The sequence below is a fragment of the Oreochromis niloticus genome, linkage group LG3 (genome assembly GCF_001858045.2).
Source record: "Oreochromis niloticus isolate F11D_XX linkage group LG3, O_niloticus_UMD_NMBU, whole genome shotgun sequence".
NCBI lineage: Eukaryota > Metazoa > Chordata > Actinopteri > Cichliformes > Cichlidae > Oreochromis > Oreochromis niloticus.
In genome coordinates, this window is record NC_031967.2 from 43876472 (window position 1) to 43900895 (window position 24424).

Consider the following 24424-nt stretch of genomic DNA (forward strand, 5'->3'; position numbering starts at 1 on the left):
TTACAAGCATTCACACTAATTACATGACAGGAAGCTGGATAATGCTCCATTGTGTTAATCTTAAGTTTAAACTGACTTGTCATGAATGAACTGAAATACAATGATTAATATTGGGACTTCCAGGAATGACTATCTTTGATATTGGACAGTGGAAGTGCCTTATTGTGGGGTCTACTGAATTCATGGTTTATTTATGGATTTATTTATTTAATGAGGCGTGAATTGTTAATTCAATTCAATAATCTTTAGTAGGACTGTTACCACACACACAGTCATGCTTATTATTTATACTGCTTTGTTTCTGTACTCCAGGCAGAAATCAAATTTGACAAAGGAGAAAACTCTTTGAAGCAATAAACCACTACAATGACCAGGTGCCAGGAGAAGAGAAGGTGGAAAACAGACTTGGTGCAGTGGGAGGCACAGACAGTCTGATATGGCCATTGGAGGCAGCAGTATGTAGCAGTTTCTCTCCAAAGTTACTGCACGTCTGCATTATTGAAGCAAACTCATAATATGCTAACGATGCTATGTTTAGATGTGCTACATAGTTCATTTTTAAAAAATAACAATCCAGCTTTTTTTTCATGTGAAGTTTTCACTCATGTAGCTTCAGCTTAAAAAGACACAGTGAAGCGTGATCTTCATCCACGTCATTGCAGTTAAAACTACTTTTGTGTTGCACCTCAAAGAATAATGAAAACTTTTTGAAGATTTTACTTGTTTAATACATATTTTTAATTAAATGAAAAAAATGTTAAACTGATTTAAAATTTTGTGAAAAATATAAAATATAATAACATTCTATTCTTTTATTCAACAAAAACAAAAACCATTCTAGTGAATTTGCATGATGTAATCTTGTTTGTAAAAAGCATCACTGTAGTCTGTGCTCTTCTCCAGTGTTGCTGATGAGGCTGATCTTCACCTTGTCTTCACTATTCCAGATGCTCATGTCCTTCCACGTCAGGTGAGTGTTGTCAGGATACGGTCTCCTGGTTGAACTGAATCGGTGTAACTGTAAATGTAACCAATAAAAATGTAACAGATGACCAAGTGAAAAGTAATAATAAGAGAGACTGAGAGAAAAATCTAGTAACACAGACTCACAGTGAGTCCTTCTCCAGCTTTCAGTGTAAAGTTTTCTTGAAATTTATATGTGAAGAGTTCTCTGTCTTTGATCAGTTTTAGCTCCCAACCTGTCATCATCTTATCCTGCAAAAGGGAATCAAGAGAATGAAAAAAGGAAAAAGAATGAGACAATAACAAAGTTCAGTGTGTGTGAAATCCAAAGTGTTTATAAATGAATGTGTCAGTTACGTCTTTCTTGTATCTACAAGTGAAAAGGACCTTGTTTCAGAAATATTTCTGAATACACAAAACATGTTGTTTGTGTTTAGGTAGTACTCATTGTTCATCAGCATGCAAGCAGCAGTACCTCACTGGAAGTGTTTCTCAGACAGATATAGTGACCATGTCCGTTGACCTCTTCCAAAATGATGTCACCTTTCTGTTGGTGAGAGAGACACAACAAATACAGATTAATGTGTGTGACAGATCAGAGATATAAAATATTTGGGGCTTATTAGAAACAATGTTTGCTAAATGCTGCTAAAAGATTTAACACACATTGAATAAATAGATTAAAAAATCTATGTGTTTAACAAATTAAGACAGTGACGTAATGCTGAGAAACAAAATGTCCTAGAACTGAAGAAGCTCCTCGGATGAGAGGTGAGACGTGTTCAAGAAACATAAAGAAGTCCGCTTTTCTTTCCAAGCTTCTTAGACTTCATTGTGTATTGTTTGTCTTAATATGAATCATGGAAGTAGCTTGAATATTCTGGTAATATATTTTTTGATCTTCCTCCTTCAACTTCTCCTCAGCTTCCTGTTTTTTAATAAAGCTAACAGACAAACAGATCAACATGAAGGTTCAGCCTAAACAAAATAATCTGGACTGTTAAACATAACAGTCTGAACACATTTTCTGTATCTTTCAAATCTCTCTTCCTTGAAGACTTCAAACAGGGAATCTGACCTTTAACTGTGTCAGAGTACAGCGTCTGCAACCCAGTGTTTTAGTTTTATTCTTTGGTCATTGTGTCTCTGTCATGGTGTTTAGTTTTCACTTCCCCTGTGGCATCATTATGTTCATTCCACTCAGCTGGTTCCTCATGTGTTTCCACTTCCCCTGATCACCTCCTCTGTGTATTTAAGTCCTCTCTCTTCCTTTGGTCAGTGTTAGGTTGTCTGTTGTTCCTCCACATCTCGTCATAATTATCAGAGTTTAGTCTCAGTTACCTGAGTTTTTCCTAGTTTAGGTTTTAGTTTATATTTTGTCATTGTTCAAGTTTGTTTTCACTCAAGTCATCAGCCCAAATAAAGGCCCGGTTTTCAGTTCCTCTCACTAATATCTGCACTTGGGTCCATTTCACAAACTCACCAGCAGACCCTGCCGTGACAAACTGTGTCTAAGCTACAGTAACTGTATGTGAGACCATATTTGAGACTTTGAGAATTACTATAAATTTCTCTATGGTTAAAGAAATCTGAATGTTAATATAGAGCAAGTATAGAATATTTAAATTAAAGTGAAGAATGACTGAATTAATTTTATAATCTGATGTCAGTGTTTTTGGTATCTTTATCAAATTTTCACTTCAGCTTATGATGAAATTGTCAGACTTTAATAGTTTCCATATAAGAAATTAACAGAATGAAAGCAGGACAGTGCACCAAGCTGCCCCTATAGCTGAAAAATGTCAACCTTATGTAACGCTTTAATTTATAAATAAATACAATTTTTGGTGTATTTTTGTCAATCTGTGGAAATATGATGGATTTAATTATTATTACAGTATGCTAGCTGGAAAGATTTTGGAAAAAAAAAAGTTTCTTATTTACATGAGAACTCTCGACTCTCCTTCACGAGAAACAGCAGAGATGTAACAACATGCTTTACTAACAACAGACACTCCATGTTCATCATGGATTCAGCTTCATACTCAGCTTTCTTCTTCCTTTCCTCAGAAACTTGTGTGTAAACATGTTTTGAAATTTCACTTAAGTCACGTATGAAACTTCCTGTTCAGTTTCCCACAGTGTGAGTGTTTGAGGTTAGGAAAGGTCACACTGTGATATTTTTAATCCCTGCAACAGGAAACACTGCATACATTTAACAAAGCACGCAACTGATTACTAAACACAGCGATACATTATTATTATTCTTGTTATTAATAATAATAATAATAATAATAATAATAATAATAATAATAACAATAGCAGACCATTTTTCCCCTGCAGAGTAATCAGTTGCTGAGTCCCGTATGGACTGGCCTCTGCCTCCTCAGCTTTTCAGAAAATGATGGTTGAAATCCTTAAAGACCTTCCAGGTGTCCAGAACTACCTGGGTGACCTTATTGTCTACGGTGCTGCTGAACATGAACATAAACTTAGTGCTGTTCTGCAGAAGCTCAGGGATGCTGGATTTGTGCTTAATGAAAACAAATGTCATTTTATGAAGACATCCTTAAGCTTCTTAGATCATGTTGTCACTGCTGAAGGCATTCTTCCTGATGAAGAGCATGTTGATGCTGCTTTGAGATCTGCTACTCCAAGTTTTGACCAAACTCTGTGACTGTTGTAGCCCCTATGTGAGGCTGTGCCAGTGACAAGAACACGTTCACATGGACTTCAGATGCACAAGTGAGCTTTGAAGAGTTAAAGACCTCCTGCTGAATAGTCCTGCTCTGGCCCTGTTTGACCCTGCTTTGTGTGTTGTGATCTCTACTAATGCAAGTGACTATGAGCTCAGTGCTGTATTTGCTCAAGTGTAACCTGATGGCATGGAAAAACATGTGGTGTTTGCTTCACATACACTGTCTGCAACAGAACAAAAGTTCTCTACAACAGCATATTACTGCATATTTCAACTGCATATTAATGATCAAGGAACTGACCTCCCAGCCCATTGTTCATTCAGTGGGCTGGTTTCAGTTATTATGCAAATATATTGTTTATAACATTGGGTGATCACTTGGATGAGTGACGAAACGTTTCTCCCAATGAAAACGCTACGTCCAGATGAACAGAATCAACTTTTGGGACTCATATTGCACATCTTAACTTAATATGTTTTATTAAGTTAAGATGTGCAATATTCTTATCCTTGTTTTTCCCTCTTCACACACAGTCAGTCCAATCAAACAGAAGCTTTAACTCCCATCTCAACTTGTGCTACTCGTTCTATCAGCCTATGACAGCAGCACCATCACACAAAGCCAACAAATCATGCATGTAAAGTGAAACAGCAGTGCTTTGTAGCTTAATGAAAAGCTGGAACAGAGCTGATCCTGTACATCAGAGATCACTAACAGGTGGACCGTGTTCCGGGTCCGGACTCAGAGGCTGACCCATACAGACCCAGACCAACAGAAAAGAAAGGGGAAAATAAATAAATAAATTCAACTGCACTGGAGAGCTTCCAAAAAAGAAAAGTGGACAGTGAAAATAGAGTAATGGGTGAATTCTGGGCTTCTCCAGGTAAATCTCCAAGCAGATGTGGACCCAAAAGAGCAATTTGTAAGAACTGACCCTTCACTTTATAGCTCCAAACAGTCCCTCAGACAACTTATTCAGGTATGAGGAAAGTAGCCCTATGCATCTTGATCACGTTTGGCTCTACACACAAAATCAGTGCAATTTTCTCCACAGTGAACATAAAGTTAAATATCATTCCTAGCCCATCAATAAGCACCTCCACATGTGTATGAAATAGCCCTGACTCAATTTAAGCCCAACTCTCTCACTGTGCAAAAAAAAAGTTAGTTGTATGAAATTAAACAAATCTGAAAATTTGGGTATCCTTGTAATTTTGCTGAGTTGAATAGATATAATTGTTCAATACTGATTATTTGTACAGTCCCGATAAGAACTTTAAGACCACTTGAAAAATATTTTGGATCAAAAATTTTGTTGGATCTTAACAAGGTTTTATTAATTATGACGTTATTTACCACCCAGGTTCTCTGAACTATACAACTGACTGTCTCGTCTGCCTGTTTCTTCCCATCTCACGTCAGATGCAAAATGGTAGCTCATATTTTCTGCTGCCTGTCGTCACTTCCAGTTGCTGATTTTGACTCTGCCTGTTCGACTTGACCTGAACTGTTTGCTTTGTGTTCACAAATACAAAATGTTTTGTCTGCCGCAATCAAATCACTTATTACAACATCCATAATGAACTCTCAACTGTAAGTAATTATGTTTTTAGAGGCTCGTTGCACCATGTTCAGTGAGACCTAAACTGATCGCACTAACACATGAAAGGCAACAAAGGATTGTGAACACAAAACAAAGATTAAGAGACCTCTACTGGTGGCATCGACTGACTTCTACTCCAAATGGCCTGAGCTTGCATTTTCATGTTCTGCTAATACTAATGATGTTATTCAACTCCTCTCGTCTGTCTTTACTTGTCACGGCAACCCAGAGAACATTGTAACAGACAATGGTACACAGTTTACCTCTGAAGCGTTCGACTCATTCCTCCAAAATAAAGGCATCTCTCACAGCAGAACATCCGTCTACGACCCAGTTGCAAATGGAGCAAATGAACGATTTCATCGTGACCTCTGCACCTGCATCCAGACACCAATCCAGCCGTCACAGCCATGGAAGCAGGCTTCAAGTTTATGGGACAACACTGCATGTGACCACTTCCTTCTCTCCCTATGAACTCCTGCATGGCATAAAGATGCATGCTAAAGTGGACATGCTCCCTTTGCCTTCTACTGTGTCTCCACTGGATGACTTTGCACCTCACTCAGTTAAGAAATATAAGCTGAAGAGGCAACGTTACGCTAATAAGTGTAATGCACAGAAGCATTCAAGAGAGAGAGTGAGGATGAGGAAACCACATCACGCTGTTAAAGGACTTCTTCTTTCCTCCTCCTGTAACAGTAACAAAAACCAAAGGCTTCTTGCTGGATGATGGAAAGATCTGGAATGACACTCGTTTTGTACGCTGTCCCTGAGTGACTGTCCTTAAGACTGCCACGTCAAGTACGAGCCTCGCTGTCACAAAGACCATATTGTGCCATAATAGTTGTGCTTGTTGTACTTCAGTTTAACAGAATGGATTTACTACCACTAAAAACTACATTAAGAACAGAAATGGTAACAATAATGTATTTTTCATTTTATATAGCAGTGTAAATAATTACAGGTTTACTCAGCTTTACTGTTTGTAATATTCTGATGTTGAGCTACTTTACTTTGCTACACTGAATTTTCTGATCATTTGTTTACGATGAAGGCTCTTTCATAACGAGGGAGCAGATGTTGTCCTGTAATGTTATATACCAAACTGCACCACTAGAGGGTGGTGTCGTAAAAAGTAGAAGAATAATGTCATCCAGGAACTTAGTTAAGATAGAGAACTGATAAACACACATGTAAGTTTATGTGTAAACTTACATAAACTTGCTGAGGACTTGTTTCATTATCAGCCATCATTACAATCTGTCCTCTGCTGCTCCTTCTGGAGCTTCTGCCTTGACCTGCTGTTTTTCACTTTTATGTCTGAAGCTCGCAATCCAATCTGCATAACTATTTTTAAATCAATGGCTGCAGAATTGCAACCAGGTAGACGAGAACAATAATGTCTTTTTGCATATGAAAACAGAAGAGTTTTCCTAACTTATCATGGATTCAACTTGTCCCAGGTCACGGTTTCCCTCCACTAATGGCTTTGCAAAAATTGGATGAAAAGCCCAACAAAACATTATAATCCAAAAACACACTTTGCTGATCTCATCAGCTGTTCCTGCTTTGGAATTACGTTTTCAAAAGACTTATCACATGTCCACCATTACCAAAAAACCCCCCCAAAAAAAAACACGGGAATTGATGTCATTTTCATGGGTAATGTAGTTTTTTTTTTCCTTCCAGGGTCTTTTCAAGGTCCAGTGGTGCTATTGAAAGTCATGTTTGACTTTGTGCCTTTTTTGTAGTTCCTGGGACATTTTCTTTTCTTCTTGGGACAGTTTATAAAAATTAGTGTATCTCAAAAATGTAATTGTGACGATACTTAAAATAAATTTCCTGTGGTCAGAAACTATTTTGTGCAACTTTTTTGCATATACGAGTTTGACAGAAATCCCTCTGAAATTACTGTAACTAGACAAATATTGTTTTTTTAAAAGATTTTTAACTTTTTTATAGTTTATCACACTTTTCAGCAATGTCTGTAGTTAATATGGACTTAATGTAGACATAAATGGGATTTCATTTTAATATTTTCTCTGTATGTCCTTACTGATTATTGTGGAGTTGGCTTACAGTATTTTGTGTTTCAGGTTTATTTACAGTTCAGTCAAACTAGGATTTCAATCTCTTAAATAATTAATCTCTGCCAGTTATTGCTTTGATTTTTTTTCTCTTGCTTTTGGTAACTGATTGCAAATATATATACCCCGGAGGATGAGTGTGCAACATCTGGGCAACCACATTTGATTGCAAGGCAGTTGCACAGATGACCTAGTGGCACGCAACTAGAGCACCAGACAGATTGCCAACACGTTGCGATCAATTGGTTTATTCAAAATTAGCAAATCGTTGGAAAAAATCGGTCAACGATGTGCATCAAGTTTTAGCAACACATCTACTCTGTGACAAATAGTTGCAGATCAACATATTCCTAAATAAAAAAATAAATAAAGAACGAGGTTGCCACGTTCTTCTGCCATTCTGCAGTTCAGTTATGTCCTACAGCAACTATGACAACATTTGTAGACGAGTTCCTGAATTTATGTTTCAAATCTATGAGGCACCGCCTGGAAAATAAATGAAAATAAACACCTTCAAGCACAGAGAATACAACAGAATAAAGATTGTTGTCAGTAAATGACAGTTAATCACAGCATCACTGCAAACAGCAGATAAATCAGCCTAAAAAATGATAATCAGTACAGCTCTGCTTATTTTCAATTAATTATATAAAATCAGTATTTCTAAATTTTTCTTCAGTGTTTCGATCACCAGAGAAAGAGATCTGATTAAACATGGCAGTCATGCAAATGCAGGAAGTTAGTGTATAAAAAATGAACCTGTTGTTTTGTGGAATCGAGCTCAGTGTTCAGTCTCTCCATCTTCTGTTTCTCTTCCTGGGCTTGACTGATGTTTCCAGAAAGCTGCAATTAAAAAGAAACAAAGACAGAGAAGACAAAAGTAGGTTTTTATGTTTTTTGTTATAACATGTGGGTGATTACACAGAGTCAACAAATTAATTACTATATGGAGTCACAAGTTTGATATGATATAACTTGAAGAATGGAGAACCTAAAGAAAAACCTGTGTTTGAATTTCATTATAAGTAAATTAATTAAGGATCATCTTAAATTAAGAGTTTTCATATAATTGAAGCAAGTATGTGTGACAACAACTCACACCGTCTCAATGAGGTCAACAAATTTCTCTGTCCATTTCCAACCAACAACAACACCCTGCAATAAAGGACAGTCTTCACCCTGATGAGAAAACACTGAATCTCAGAGTGACTGATGTCTGTAAAACTCTGAGGAGAGTGAATGTATGAAAGGCAGCAGGACAACATTCAAGGACGAGTACTCAGAGAGTGTGCTGACCACAGATGGGCAATAACGCGTAATCCGATTACATTTTCAAGTAACGAGTAATGTGATAGGTTTATATTTTTGGTGAAGTAATCAGTAATTAGTAACAAGTTACCTTTTTCAAGTAACTCGATCAACACTGATGTCCTCTGCTCGTTACCTGAGCTTTACGAGGACAGTCACATATGAATGCTGTATGTTGGTTGATCATCCCCCAGTAACTGGCAAGAAAACTGACCCCTCCCACAGGTATCAGCACCCCCATGTGTATCTGGCTGCTGGTCTTTCTCACTGACAGAACTCACTCTGTGAGAGTGGGAAACAGCATCTTCAACTCCACCTGTCTCTCCATTGGCTCCCATCAGGGCTGTTTACTGAGCCCGCTGCTTTTCACGCTGCTGACACATGACTGCAGCGCTGCAACTTCTTCTAATCGCATGATTAGGAACGCAAATGACACAACAGTGGTGCGTCTCATTATGGACAACACAGATCTGTCCTATAGCGGACCGGTGCAGTGTCAAATATCCTGAATGTCAAGAAGACCAAGAAGTTGATCATCAACTTCAGGACAAAACAGTCCAGTCATTCACCACTAATCACTGACAACAGAGCTGTGGAGGTAGTCAGCAGGGTCAACTTTCTGGGGGTACAGATAACTAAGAGGTTAGACTGGTCAACAAACACATCAGCACTGGTTAAACAGTCTCAGCAGTGTCTGAGCTTCCTGCTTCCTTCCAGGACTTCTCCTCCATCCATCCAGGAAGTCGAGCACAGATGCTGTCTCTGTCAGAGACTCCGCCCACCCCCACCATGCACTGTGCTCCCTGCTGCCCTCTGGAAAGAGGTTTAGCAGCATCAGGACCAGGACAGCCAGATGTTACAATAGTTTCATTCTCCAACCATCAGCACACCAACCACCCACCCTGACTGCCTCCCCCTCCCCTCTGTCCCCCATGACTCTATATTTACAGCAGTGTCATTTCATGGCTGAAATGATGATTGTACACTTTTCTGCTGCTGTTGTTGATGTTCAATATATTAAAGGTCCTGCACAGCTTTTCTTTGCCAATACAAATATTTCATAATCCTAATAACATTTCTTTTCCTATATTGTTACACGTTTATCCAAGGCTCTTCTTTATATTTGAAACCTTTAGACTTATTTTTATTGATTTATTTATATTCTACAGTCTGATGACGAGTAAATGCACCACAATTTCATTCTGATGTGCACTAACTGTTCTGAATGACAACAAAGTGGTGATTCTGTTCTATTCTGACAGCTTTATACAAAGAGATTAAATCAAAGCTGTTTTATGTAAATATAAGTGAGCTGATTCAGCCTGATTTTAACAACATGAAGTGTTGTGGGACGATCTGAAAAATGTGTATAAGGTGGATTTATAAGTGCTTTTGTGGTCAATGATACAGAAACTGCAACAATGGAAGGAAACACACATGTGTGTGGTTACACAATACAATCACACATTCATACATAAAAATAATAAATTAAGTTCTTCATAGAATTAAGAGCCTGCTATGATATAAATGACAAAAGGACGATCCCAAAGAAACACATTCATTTGCATTTCATTATTAGTTCATAATTAATTGAATATTTTAAATTAACAGTGTTGATATGAATGAAAAAAGGAAGATGATGAGTTTCTGCATGTCAGCACTTTCTTTGGATGTAAACTTGAATTATAATCTTGTTCAATATATAGAAACAGTCACTTTTAGAGACTTTTGGTGTCAATTAAACAAACTAATATCTAAAGTTTGCTTCATGAATCTTTACAATACAGAGATAAAGAGAGTTGGGTCAGTAAATTCTGAGTGTTTATAATGGAAACACAAACCTCACGATTTTTCTCCTCCAGCTGCTTCTTCAGGTTCTCTGCTGCTTGTTTCTCCTGCTGGAGCTGATTGATGATTTCAGTATTCATGTGAAATGTTACAGGAAGAAAGAGCAGAAGGAAGAAATGTTCAGGTTTCAGACACAATAATGGAAACACAACCAGAGTCACATTAAAGCTCTGAATTAAAGCTGTACAGGGAGTGCAGAATTATTAGGCAAATGAGTATTTTGTCCACATCATCCTCTTCATGCATGTTGTCTTACTCCAAGCTGTATAGGCTCGAAAGCCTACTACCATTTAAGCATATTAGGTGATGTGCATCTCTGTAATGAGAAGGGGTGTGGTCTAATGACATCAACACCCTATATCAGGTGTGCATAATTATTAGGCAACTTCCTTTCCTTTGGCAAAATGGGTCAAAAGAAGGACTTGACAGGCTCAGAAAAGTCAAAAATAGTGAGATATCTTGCAGAGGGATGCAGCAGTCTTAAAATTGCAAAGCTTCTGAAGCGTGATCATCGAACAATCAAGCGTTTCATTCAAAATAGTCAACAGGGTCGCAAGAAGCGTGTGGAAAAACCAAGGCGCAAAATAACTGCCCATGAACTGAGAAAAGTCAAGCGTGCAGCTGCCAAGATGCCACTTGCCACCAGTTTGGCCATATTTCAGAGCTGCAACATCACTGGAGTGCCCAAAAGCACAAGGTGTGCAATACTCAGAGACATGGCCAAGGTAAGAAAGGCTGATAGACGACCACCACTGAACAAGACACACAAGCTGAAACGTCAAGACTGGGCCAAGAAATATCTCAAGACTGATTTTTCTAAGGTTTTATGGACTGATGAAATGAGAGTGAGTCTTGATGGGCCAGATGGATGGGCCCGTGGCTGGATTGGTAAAGGGCAGAGAGCTCCAGTCCGACTCAGACGCCAGCAAGGTGGAGGTGGAGTACTGGTTTGGGCTGGTATCATCAAAGATGAGCTTGTGGGGCCTTTTCGGGTTGAGGATGGAGTCAAGCTCAACTCCCAGTCCTACTGCCAGTTTCTGGAAGACACCTTCTTCAAGCAGTGGTACAGGAAGAAGTCTGCATCCTTCAAGAAAAACATGATTTTCATGCAGGACAATGCTCCATCACATGCGTCCAAGTACTCCACAGCGTGGCTGGCAAGAAAGGGTATAAAAGAAGAAAAACTAATGACATGGCCTCCTTGTTCACCTGATCTGAACCCCATTGAGAACCTGTGGTCCATCATCAAATGTGAGATTTACAAGGAGGGAAAACAGTACACCTCTCTGAACAGTGTCTGGGAGGCTGTGGTTGCTGCTGCACGCAATGTTGATGGTGAACAGATCAAAACACTGACAGGATCCATGGATGGCAGGCTTTTGAGTGTCCTTGCAAAGAAAGGTGGCTATATTGGTCGCTGATTTGTTTTTGTTTTGTTTTTGAATGTCAGAAATGTATATTTGTGAATGTGGAGATGTTATATTGGTTTCACTGGTAAAAATAAATAATTGAAATGGGTATATATTTGTTTTTTGTTAAGTTGCCTAATAATTATGCACAGTAATAGTCACCTGCACACACAGATATCCCCCTAAAATAGCTAAAACTAAAAACAAACTAAAAACTACTTCCAAAAACATTCAGCTTTGATATTAATGAGTTTTTTGGGTTCATTGAGAACATGGTTGTTGTTCAATAATAAAATTATTCCTCAAAAATACAACTTGCCTAATAATTCTGCACTCCCTGTATTATAGTTGGTTCATACGAATAAATAAATAAATGAAGACCCTAAGGAAACATTTGAGTTTGAATGTCGTGTCTCACAAAATAAAAGTGATTTTTGCTTAAATAAATAAATTCACAAAATATAACATTTATCAAGTCTGATTTATAAAACAAAGAAAAGATTAAAATATTGAGGGTTTTTTAGCTTTTACTTGAGTGCAGCTGGATTTCAGTGTCACTAAAGGGTGTTTGGTGTCTTGTGTTGGTCAGTAAAGCATCAGTGTCAGAAAGAAATGTAAAAACACAAAATGATTTTTTGTCTTTTGCCTTTGTTTCATCGTCCCTACGCATGCTCAATCATCCAGGTAAGTTTTCAGTGGCAGAAACCTTTCGTCACTCATCCAAGTGACTTCTTCAGTCTCAGCTGACTGCAGGTTTCCAATCTTATAAACAGGATATTTGCATAATGACTAATACGAGCACCACTGAAGGAACAATGGGCTGTGAGGTCAGTTCCTTGATCAACATCATCATGTTTAAGGAACACGTCTGCTCAGTGACAAATAGTTGCAGATCAACATATTCCTAAATAAAAAACAAAGAACGAGGTTGCCATGTTCTTCGGTCATTTTGCTGTTCAGTTATGTCCTACAGCAACTACGACAACATTTGTAGACGAGTTCCTGAATTTATGTTTCAAATCTATGAGGCACCGCCTGGAAAATAAATGAAAATAAACACCTTCAAGCACGGAGAATACAACAGAATAAAGATTGTTGTCAATAAATGACAGTTAATCACAGCATCACTGCAAACAGCAGATAAATCAGCCTAAAAAATGATCATCAGTACAGCTCTGCTTATTTTCAATTAATTATATAAAATCAGAATTTCTGAATTTTTCTTCAGAGTGTTTCGATCACCAGAGAAAGAGATCTGATTAAACATGGCAGTCATGGAAATGCGGGAAGTTAGTGTATAAAAATGAACCTGTTGTTTTGTGGAATCGAGCTCATTTCTCAGTCTCTCCATCTTCTGTTTCTCTTCCTGGGCTTGACTGATGTTTCCAGAAAGCTGCCATTAAAAAGAAACAAAGACAGAGAAGACAAAAGTACGTTTTTATGTTTTTTGTTATAACATGTGGGTGATTACACAGAGTCAACAAATTAATTACTATATGGAGTCACGAGTTTGATATGATATAAACTGAAGAATGGAGAACCTAAAGAAAAACCTGTATTTGAATTTCATTATATGTAAATTAATTAAGCTTTGTCTTAAATTAAGAGTTTTCATATAATTGAAGCAAGTATGTGTGACAACAACTCACACCGTCTCAATGAGGTCAACAAATGTCTCTGTACATTTCCAACCAACAACAACACCCTGCAATAAAAGACAGTCTTCACCCTGATGAGAAAACACTGAATCTCAGAGTGACTGATGTCTGTAAAACTCTGAGGAGAGTGAATGTATGAAAGGCAGCAGGACAACATTCAAGGACGAGTACTCAGAGAGTGTGCTGACCACAGATGGGCAATAACGCGTAATCCGATTACATTTTCAAGTAACGAGTAATGTGACAGGTTTACTTTTTTGGAGAAGTGATCAGTAATTAGTAACTATGTCCTCTGCTCTTCACCTGTGCTTTACACATCTGGAGGACACAGTCACATATAAATGCTGTTAGTTGACATTAGTTCAGCATTATGACACCCCCCACACCCCACCTCTGTCTTCTGAGCAATGCTTTCACTGACCTTTGATTCCAGTGTAGGAAATGTTTTCATGAGCGTCTGAAAGATTTCATCCTTCTCGTTCTCAGATACGATGATCTGTCAGAAAGACAGACAGATGTTGATGTTTCTGCAGCACTTTGTTGATAAAAGTGACAAAATTATTGAAGCTTCACACTGTGAGCAACATGTTTCCAACCATTGTGTCCTGATTGGTGTTTATTTTTCAGTGATACAGACTGTAGAGAGTAATATGTAAAGAATCTAAATGATTTTAATTACAGTCATAAACACACAAAAACTAAAATCACTTTATTTCTTAGACATTTTATTGAAACACAACTACTGAGGATTAGTGCTACTCTGCTCCACCTTATGACCTTCAACCACACAAGTCTCATAGACTCTACAGTCTGACAGCACATTTATTTTTGTTACTGTCAGTTTAAGGTTTGTAGAATAATAATGGACTTAAACATAACCACAGCTTTTACAAGGATACAGTAACGTGTCTTTAATGAAATGAACATGAGCAATATTCTCACTCTTGTTTTTGTCTCTTCACACACAGTTAATCACATCAAACGTAACAATAAACAGAAGCTTTACATCTCACTTCACTTACTGCTATTTGATCAGCTGTGTGATAACATCAGTATTTAATATGACGCTCAAATTTCAACAACGCAAAATGCTCTCAGTTTTAAAAAAACCCACCAAAATAAATAAAAAATTATTCAGCTGCATATCAAACACTCTGATTTTACAACAGACTTTTTCTTCTTTGCTGTGGAGCATTTTTTACAGTGTGTCATCCTATTTTTCCCACATCCATAAAATCTCTGTAAAGGAGGTGAATGTGTTCATTTACTGAGATCCACAGTTTGCATATCATAAATTCTTTTTCTCATATTTAAGACCTTTAGATTTAGATTAGTTTCTTTATATTGTACAGTCTGATGGTGAGTAAATACTAATGTTTACAATTATACTATTCACAAAGAGAGTTAAATCAGCAAAATCACAAAGTTTATAACTGAAAGACAAACCTCTGGATTTTTGTTCTCCAGCTGATTCTTCAGTTTCTCTGATGTTTGTTTCACCTCCTGGAGCTGATTGTTGATTTCAGATTTCTTCTCTGACTGCAGGTGAAATGTTACATGAAGAAAGAGCAGAAGGAAGAAATGTTCATGTTTAAGACACAATAATAAAACACAACCAGAGTCACATTAAAGCTGTATTATGTAAATATAAGGGAGCTGATGTAGCATGATGCTAACAACATCAAGTGTTGTGGGATGATGTCAACAATCTTGCAGTGGTAGGATTTCAAAGTTGTGTTTGGTTAATGACACAGAAACTGCTGCTGGACAAAACTGCAGGAATATAAGTGCACAGGTCTGTGATCATTGGGAGGATGACAGCATCACATATGTCCATGTTTACCTCTGTCTGCTGAGAGATGCTTTCACTGAGCTTTGAGTCCAGTGTAAGAAGTGTCTGCGTCAGCTTCTGAATGAATTCATTCTTCTCTATCTCAGATTTGATCATCTGTCAGAAAGAAACACAGACAGACAGATGTTGATGTTTCTGCAGCACTTTTTTGGTAAAAGTGACAAAACTATTGAAGTTTTCACACTGTGAGTAACATGTTTCCAGCCATTGTGTCCTCTTACATACTCTGTTTGGTGTCTTTTTAATGATACAGACTGTACAGAGTAATTTATAAAGAAAGTAAATTATTTTATTTACAGTCACAAACAAAAGAAAACTATCGATCCATTCTCTACCGCTTATCCTTCCCAGGGTCGAGGGGGGGCTGGAGCCTATCGCAGCTGTCTTAGGGTGAGAGGCAGGGTACACCCTGGACAGGCCGCCAGTCTGTCGCAGGGCTAACACATAGACACAGATAACCATTGGCACCCACACTGTGGGAGGAAGCCAGAGTACCCGGAGAGAACCCAAGCAATCATGGTGGTTAGCACTGTTGCCGCACAGCAAGAAGGTCCTGAGTTCAATTCCACCATCAGGCCGGGGTCTTTGTGTCGGGTTTGCATGTTCTCCCCGTGTGTGTGTGCGTTCTCTACAGGTACTCTGGCTTCTTCCTACATGTCAAAGACATGCAGTTAGTGGCGATAGGTTAATTAGTAACTCTAAATTCCCCGTAGGTGTGAGTGTGAATGGTTGTCTGTCTCTATGTGTTAGCCTTTTGTAAATAAATAGAGAACCTGGAGAGGTCAGGTGTCTATCACAGGGCTAACACTGTATAAAAGGCTCTGAGATTTTATGTTCCTGAAATATTGTTCTGAGTGAGGTTATGGGAAATGACGTAAGCATAAGTTTGATGTGCTGTGCTGCTGCTCCAGAGGGAGAGAGGGTACTTCTGGGTCAGTTTCTGGTTATCACCTCATGATGTAAGCTGTGTTCCTGTTTGCAATCCTTCACAGTGATACTCCAAGTGTTAAGTTAATGCCTGAAAGTAAGTTACCTTAAATATGTTTATTTGCAAACTACAGTTTTACAGTGGCTTGAATTACTTTCTACTGAGTTATAACCAATGTTCCCTCTAATATTTCATGTGTCTGAGCGAACACACAAACTCCCTGAGCGATCCCTTGGACCACTGTGAGCGACATCAGACGTGTGCACCGTGGTCACGTCAGCGTCGAATCCATCCAAGTTACACGGTTTATTAAAATAATCAAATTACAGCATTTACATTTATGTTAGACTACTTTTAACTGCTTTAGCCCACTTACAATGAAAATTAAAAAAAAACCAAATCTTGTTCATGACCTGTGTAGTATGTTAACACTATGGAAGTAAAAATAACTTGAACTCCAACTTTGAAAACACAACTTTCTTTTTCTTTTTTTTTCTTTTTTTTTTATAAAGCTTTGACTTGTATTATGAGTCTGTGGTCTGGCAGAGAGTCCTGTAACTCTCTGTCTGCAAAATACAGTATATAAAGACCAATGTTGGGCAATTAATTATATAGTTACTTCTTCAAAAAGTTACTGAGTTTTGCAAACAAAGTTTTTTGCAGCTGTTTACCTAAAAATGCAGCCAAGGTGTTTTTTTTAAATAAACATTTCAAGCTATTTACAGAACAATCAGCTGTTCTGCATCATATTTGATGCCACACAAATGATTTGTGCCACTCCAAAAAATAATTTCTGTCCACTATGAGATAAAGGAGAACAACAGCCTGATACCTGCAGGCCTGACAACAGGAGATGTATCACTGCTGTAACACCTGTAACATTCAGCAGCCGCCTCATTGTTCTGACACACACAACAAAACTATTGAGAACACTACACACTAACTACACAAGACAACCCACTGACTTTAGACTGCAAACACGCTAAACATCGCAAATCTCTCAGATCATCTCAAAACACCGCCGTCCAACTTCCCCCTTCCTAAACATCTAAATACCATGTTTTTTTTGATTGGTCGACATGGTACATTTTTCCACCAATAGGAAAGAGTAGGTTTTTTTGGTTTTGTTTTTGCTCACAGGCAGAGAGTGCCTTTGAGCGCTTTCCTTTTAGTATATATAAACAACGATAGTATTCAGGGAAAAAAACAAATATTGCAGATATTTTTATCATAACTCTGGTTTTACGTGGCCGATCAACACAATTTAAAAACTGGTATAAAGTTCACACTTTTTCCATCAATTGTTCGTCTGTCCTGCTCACATCTCCAATGGTTGTACACGTTGTCATTAACGTGGCTTCACTCCACATCAGCCACGCCGCTCTGCTAGCTAAAACACCGGTGTCGGGACATGAGGACGCTGTCATAGCCTGTCAACGACGTTGATTAGCTGCATATATACGAATGTGAATCGCATCATAAGCTGGAGCAGCCAGTCACCGGTCACTTACTGACTCACATTGGAAAACAGAATGAACTGTTAAAGTATTTATTTTAATTTCAATTCAGGTTAGATTTTTTTGTGCGCAGAGACCGTGCCAGCAGTGCGCGATTGCACATGCGCACAGCTTAGAGGGAACATTGGCTATAGCGCATTTTCATGTGGTGATTTAAGGCATGTGCCGCCATAGTGTAGTAATTTTATTCAGCCACACGATGGCGCCTTTAATGATGGTTAGAGACGGTGAATGTCTCTGCTTGTATTATGACGTTACCACTGTGTTTAATCTGAGTGGACAGATGGATGTGTAACTTTATCTCACTTTATATTCTGAGTTTATATTAGTTGAACCAGTGTTGCTGTAATATATTTGGTCTAACGGCAACTTATTATTTACTACAGACTATTGGCAACACTGATCATTGAAGTGATGATAAACCAGCTGACTGTGACAGCTCAGCAAAGTGAAAGCCTCTTGTCCACCTTTCTGTGTTCAGACCGACACACCATCTTGTTAGCTGCTGAACATAAAAGAACTACCCCTCAGCTATTACTCCTCAATAAACACAGAGGAGGACAACCATTCACATCTATGAGCAATTCAGAGTAATCTGTTAACCTAACCTCCCTAACTGCAAGTCTCTGGACTGTGGTAGGAGGCCAGATTATCTGGACAGAACCCGTGCAGACTTGGGGAGAACATGCAAATCCCAGCTAGATGGTGGATTTGAACACAAGACTTTTTGCTTCTTGGAAATGGTGCTAACCACCATGCCACTGTGCCATGTTTCACTGTTTTAGATAACTGACAGCCTGGAATGGTCACCAAACAGCACTGGTTAAACAGTCTCAGCAGTGTCTGCACTTTGCATTTTGGATGAGGAGAGCACAGCTTTCTCCTCCATCATCTCCACTTCCTACTGAGGCAGCATCAAAAGTGTGCTGAGCAGCTGTGTCTCCATCTGGTTTGACAGCTTCAAGGCCTCAGAGAGGAAATCACTGCAGAGAAGATCATCAGGACTTCTCTTGCATCCATCCAGGAAGTCGAGCACAGATGCTGTCTCTGCAGAGTCCATAACATCATCAGAGACTCCGCCCACCCCCACCATGCACTGTGCTCCCTGCTGCCCTCTGGAAAGAGGTTTAGCAGCATCAGGACCAGGACAGCCAGATGTTACAATAGTTTCATTCTCCAACCATCAGCACACCAACCACCCACCCTGACTGCCTCCCCCTCCCTCTGTCCCCCATGACTCTATATTTACAGCAGTGTCATTTCATGGCTGAAATGATGATTGTACACTTTTCTGCTGCTGTTGTTGATGTTCAATATATTAAAGGTCCTGCACAGCTTTTCTTTGCCAATAAAATTATTTCATAATCCTAATATCATTTCTTTTCCTATATTGTTACATGTTTATCCAAGACTCTTCTTTATATTTGAAACCTTTAGACTTATTTTTATTGATTTATTTATATTCTACAGTCTGATGACGAGTAAATGCACCACAATTTCATTCTGATGTGCACTAACTGTTCTGAATGACAACAAAGTGGTGATTCTGTTCTATTCTGACAGCTTTATACAAAGAGATTAAATCAAAGCTACTTTATGTAAATATAAGTGAGCTGATGCAGCCTGATTTTAACAACATGAAGTGTTGTGGGACGATCTGAAAAATGTGTATAAGGTGGATTTATAAGTGCTTTTGTGGTCAATGATACAGAAACTGCAACAATGGAAGGAAACACACATGTGTGTGATTACACAATACAATCACACATTCATACAGAAAAATAATAAATTAAGTTCTACATAGAATTAAGAGCCTGCTATGATATAAATGACAAAAGGACGATCCCAAAGAAACACATTCATTTGCATTTCATTATTAGTTCATAATTAATTGAGTATTTTAAATTAACAGTGTTGATATGAATGAAAAAAGGAAGATGATGAGTTTCTGCATGTCAGCACTTTCTTTGGATGTAAACATGAATTATAATTTTGTTCAATATATAGAAACAGTTTCTTTTAGAGGCATTTGGTGTCAATTAAACAAACTAATATCTAAAGTTTGCTTCATGAATCTTTACAATACAGAGATAAAGAGAGTTGGGTCAGTAAATTCTGAATGTTTATAATGGAAACACAAACCTCACGATTTTTCTCCCCCAGCTGCTTCTTCAGGTTCTCTGCTGCTTGTTTTTCCTGCTGGAGCTGATTGATGATTTCAGTATTCATGTGAAATGTTACAGGAAGAAAGAGCAGAAGGAAGAAATGTTCAGGTTTCAGACACAATAATGGAAACACAACCAGAGTCACATTTAAGCTCTGAATTAAAGCTGTATTATGTAAATATAAGTTGGTTCATACAAATAAGTAAATAAATAAAGACCCTAAGGAAACATTTGAGTTTGAATGTCGTGTCTCCCAAAATAAAAGTTTTTTTGCTTAAATAAATAAATGCACAAAATACAACATTTATCAAGTCTGATTTATAAAACAAAGAAAAGATTAAAATATTGAGTTTTTTTAGCTTTTACTTGAGTGCAGCTGGATTTCAGTGTCACTAAAGGGTGTTTGGTGTCTTGTGTTGGTCAGTAAAGCATCAGTGTCAGAATGAAATGTAAAAACATAAAAGCATTTCTTGTCTTTTGCCTTTGTTTCATCGTCCCTACGCATGCTCAATCATCCAGGTAAGTTTTCAGTGGCAGAAACCTTTCGTCACTCATCCAAGTGACTTCTTCAGTCTCAGCTGACTGCAGGTTTCCAATCTTATAAACAGGACATTTGCATAATGACTAATACGAGCACCACTGAAGGAACAATGGGCTGTGAGGTCAGTTCCTTGATCAACATCATCATGTTTAAGGAACACGTCTGCTCAGTGACAAATAGTTGCAGATCAACATATTCCTAAATAAAAAACAAAGAACGAGGTTGCCACGTTCTTCGGACATTTTGCTGTTCAGTTATGTCCTACAGCAACTACGACAACATTTGTAGACGAGTTCCTGAATTTATGTTTCAAATCTATGAGGCACCGCCTGGAAAATAAATGAAAATAAACACCTTCAAGCACGGAGAATACAACAGAATAAAGATTGTTGTCAGTAAATGACAGTTAATCACAGCATCACTGCAAACAGCAGATAAATCAGCCTAAAAAATGATAATCAGTACAGCTCTGCTTATTTTCAATTAATTATATAAAATCAGAATTTCTGAATTTTTCTTCAGAGTGTTTCGATCACCAGAGAAAGAGATCTGATTAAACATGGCAGTCATGGAAATGCAGGAAGTTAGTGTATAAAAAATGAACCTGTTGTTTTGTGGAATCGAGCTCATTTCTCAGTCTCTCCATCTTCTGTTTGTCTTCCTGGGCTTGACTCTTGTTTCCAGAAAGCTGCAATTAAAAAGAAACAAAGACAGAGAAGACAAAAGTACGTTTTTATGTTTTTTGTTATAACATGTGGGTGATTACACAGAGTCAACAAATTAATTACTATATGGAGTCACGAGTTTGATATGATATAAACTGAAGAATGGAGAACCTAAAGAAAAACCTGTATTTGAATTTCATTATATGTAAATTAATTAAGCTTTGTCTTAAATTAAGAGTTTTCATATAATTGAAGCAAGTATGTGTGACAACAACTCACACCGTCTCAATGAGGTCAACAAATGTCTCTGTACATTTCCAACCAACAACAACACCCTGCAATAAAAGACAGTCTTCACCCTGATGAGAAAACACTGAATCTCAGAGTGACTGATGTCTGTAAAACTCTGAGGAGAGTGAATGTATGAAAGGCAGCAGGACAACATTCAAGGACAAGTACTCAGAGAGTGTGCTGACCACAGATGGGCAATAACGCGTAATCCGATTACATTTTCAAGTAACGAGTAATGTGACAGGTTTACTTTTTTGGAGAAGTGATCAGTAATTAGTAACTATGTCCTCTGCTCTTCACCTGTGCTTTACACATCTGGAGGACACAGTCACATATAAATGCTGTTAGTTGACATTAGTTCAGCATTATGACACCCCCCACACCCCACCTCTGTCTTCTGAGCGATGCTTTCACTGACCTTTGATTCCAGTGTAGGAAATGTTTTCATGAGCGTCTGAAAGATTTCATCCTTCTCGTTCTCAGATACGATGATCTGTCAGAAAGACAGACAGATGTTGATGTTTCTGCAGCACTTTGTTGATAAAAGTGACAAAATTATTGAAGCTTCACACTGTGAGCAACATGTTTCCAACCATTGTGTCCTGATTGGTGTTTATTTTTCAGTGATACAGACTGTAGAGAGTAATATGTAAAGAATCTAAATGATTTTAATTACAGTCATAAACACACAAAAACTAAAATCACTTTATTTCTTAGACATTTTATTGAAACACAACTACTGAGGATTAGTGCTACTCTGCTCCACCTTATGACCTTCAACCACACAAGTCTCATAGACTCTACAGTCTGACAGCACATTTATTTTTGTTACTGTCAGTTTAAGGTTTGTAGAATAATAATGGACTTAAACATAACCACAGCTTTTACAAGGATACAGTAACGTGTCTTTAATGAAATGAACATGAGCAATATTCTCACTCTTGTTTTTGTCTCTTCACACACAGTTAATCACATCAAACGTAACAATAAACAGAAGCTTTACATCTCACTTCACTTACTGCTATTTGATCAGCTGTGTGATAACATCAGTATTTAATATGACGCTCAAATTTCAACAACGCAAAATGCTCTCAGTTTTAAAAAAACCCACCAAAATAAATAAAAAATTATTCAGCTGCATATCAAACACTCTGATTTTACAACAGACTTTTTCTTCTTTGCTGTGGAGCATTTTTTACAGTGTGTCATCCTATTTTTCCCACATCCATAAAATCTCTGTAAAGGAGGTGAATGTGTTCATTTACTGAGATCCACAGTTTGCATATCATAAATTCTTTTTCTCATATTTAAGACCTTTAGATTTAGATTAGTTTCTTTATATTGTACAGTCTGATGGTGAGTAAATACTAATGTTTACAATTATACTATTCACAAAGAGAGTTAAATCAGCAAAATCACAAAGTTTATAACTGAAAGACAAACCTCTGGATTTTTGTTCTCCAGCTGATTCTTCAGTTTCTCTGATGTTTGTTTCACCTCCTGGAGCTGATTGTTGATTTCAGATTTCTTCTCTGACTGCAGGTGAAATGTTACATGAAGAAAGAGCAGAAGGAAGAAATGTTCATGTTTAAGACACAATAATAAAACACAACCAGAGTCACATTAAAGCTGTATTATGTAAATATAAGGGAGCTGATGTAGCATGATGCTAACAACATCAAGTGTTGTGGGATGATGTCAACAATCTTGCAGTGGTAGGATTTCAAAGTTGTGTTTGGTTAATGACACAGAAACTGCTGCTGGACAAAACTGCAGGAATATAAGTGCACAGGTCTGTGATCATTGGGAGGATGACAGCATCACATATGTCCATGTTTACCTCTGTCTGCTGAGAGATGCTTTCACTGAGCTTTGAGTCCAGTGTAAGAAGTGTCTGCGTCAGCTTCTGAATGAATTCATTCTTCTCTATCTCAGATTTGATCATCTGTCAGAAAGAAACACAGACAGACAGATGTTGATGTTTCTGCAGCACTTTTTTGGTAAAAGTGACAAAACTATTGAAGTTTTCACACTGTGAGTAACATGTTTCCAGCCATTGTGTCCTCTTACATACTCTGTTTGGTGTCTTTTTAATGATACAGACTGTACAGAGTAATTTATAAAGAAAGTAAATTATTTTATTTACAGTCACAAACAAAAGAAAACTATCGATCCATTCTCTACCGCTTATCCTTCCCAGGGTCGAGGGGGGGCTGGAGCCTATCGCAGCTGTCTTAGGGTGAGAGGCAGGGTACACCCTGGACAGGCCGCCAGTCTGTCGCAGGGCTAACACATAGACACAGATAACCATTGGCACCCACACTGTGGGAGGAAGCCAGAGTACCCGGAGAGAACCCAAGCAATCATGGTGGTTAGCACTGTTGCCGCACAGCAAGAAGGTCCTGAGTTCAATTCCACCATCAGGCCGGGGTCTTTGTGTCGGGTTTGCATGTTCTCCCCGTGTGTGTGTGCGTTCTCTACAGGTACTCTGGCTTCTTCCTACATGTCAAAGACATGCAGTTAGTGGCGATAGGTTAATTAGTAACTCTAAATTCCCCGTAGGTGTGAGTGTGAATGGTTGTCTGTCTCTATGTGTTAGCCTTTTGTAAATAAATAGAGAACCTGGAGAGGTCAGGTGTCTATCACAGGGCTAACACTGTATAAAAGGCTCTGAGATTTTATGTTCCTGAAATATTGTTCTGAGTGAGGTTATGGGAAATGACGTAAGCATAAGTTTGATGTGCTGTGCTGCTGCTCCAGAGGGAGAGAGGGTACTTCTGGGTCAGTTTCTGGTTATCACCTCATGATGTAAGCTGTGTTCCTGTTTGCAATCCTTCACAGTGATACTCCAAGTGTTAAGTTAATGCCTGAAAGTAAGTTACCTTAAATA

The 24424-nt window shown here is 38.1% G+C and overlaps 1 protein-coding gene across 1 annotated transcript; it reads right to left on the minus strand.

Annotated features, from left to right (window-relative positions):
* Positions 1–290: 290 nt before the first annotated feature.
* Positions 291–23591, minus strand: LOC109200181 (lamin-B1). Its single transcript, XM_019355651.2, has 15 exons — positions 23568–23591; positions 23375–23479; positions 22978–23070; positions 21953–22027; positions 21183–21266; positions 20015–20077; positions 15419–15523; positions 15022–15120; positions 13997–14071; positions 13227–13310; positions 10502–10564; positions 8112–8195; positions 1439–1510; positions 1111–1215; positions 291–1018 (listed from the first exon to the last, which is right to left on the minus strand). Exons 1-15 carry the CDS (start codon positions 23589–23591, stop codon positions 878–880), a joined length of 1272 nt encoding a protein of 423 aa, XP_019211196.2. The 3' UTR covers positions 291–877.
* Positions 23592–24424: the final 833 nt, after the last annotated feature.

Bases quoted from the DNA above. Each gene is read 5' to 3' on its own strand.
- LOC109200181 (XM_019355651.2), bottom strand. From the start codon at position 23,591: ATGGCTGGAAACATGTTACTCACA. The intron at 23,480-23,567 runs GTGTGAAAACTT...TCTTTCTGACAG, and splicing joins CTGGAAACATGTTACTCACA to ATGATCAAATCTGAGATAGA. The intron at 8,196-10,501 runs GTTTGTGTTTCC...TTTTAATTGCAG, and splicing joins TGGAGGAGAAAAATCGTGAG to CTTTCTGGAAACATCAGTCA.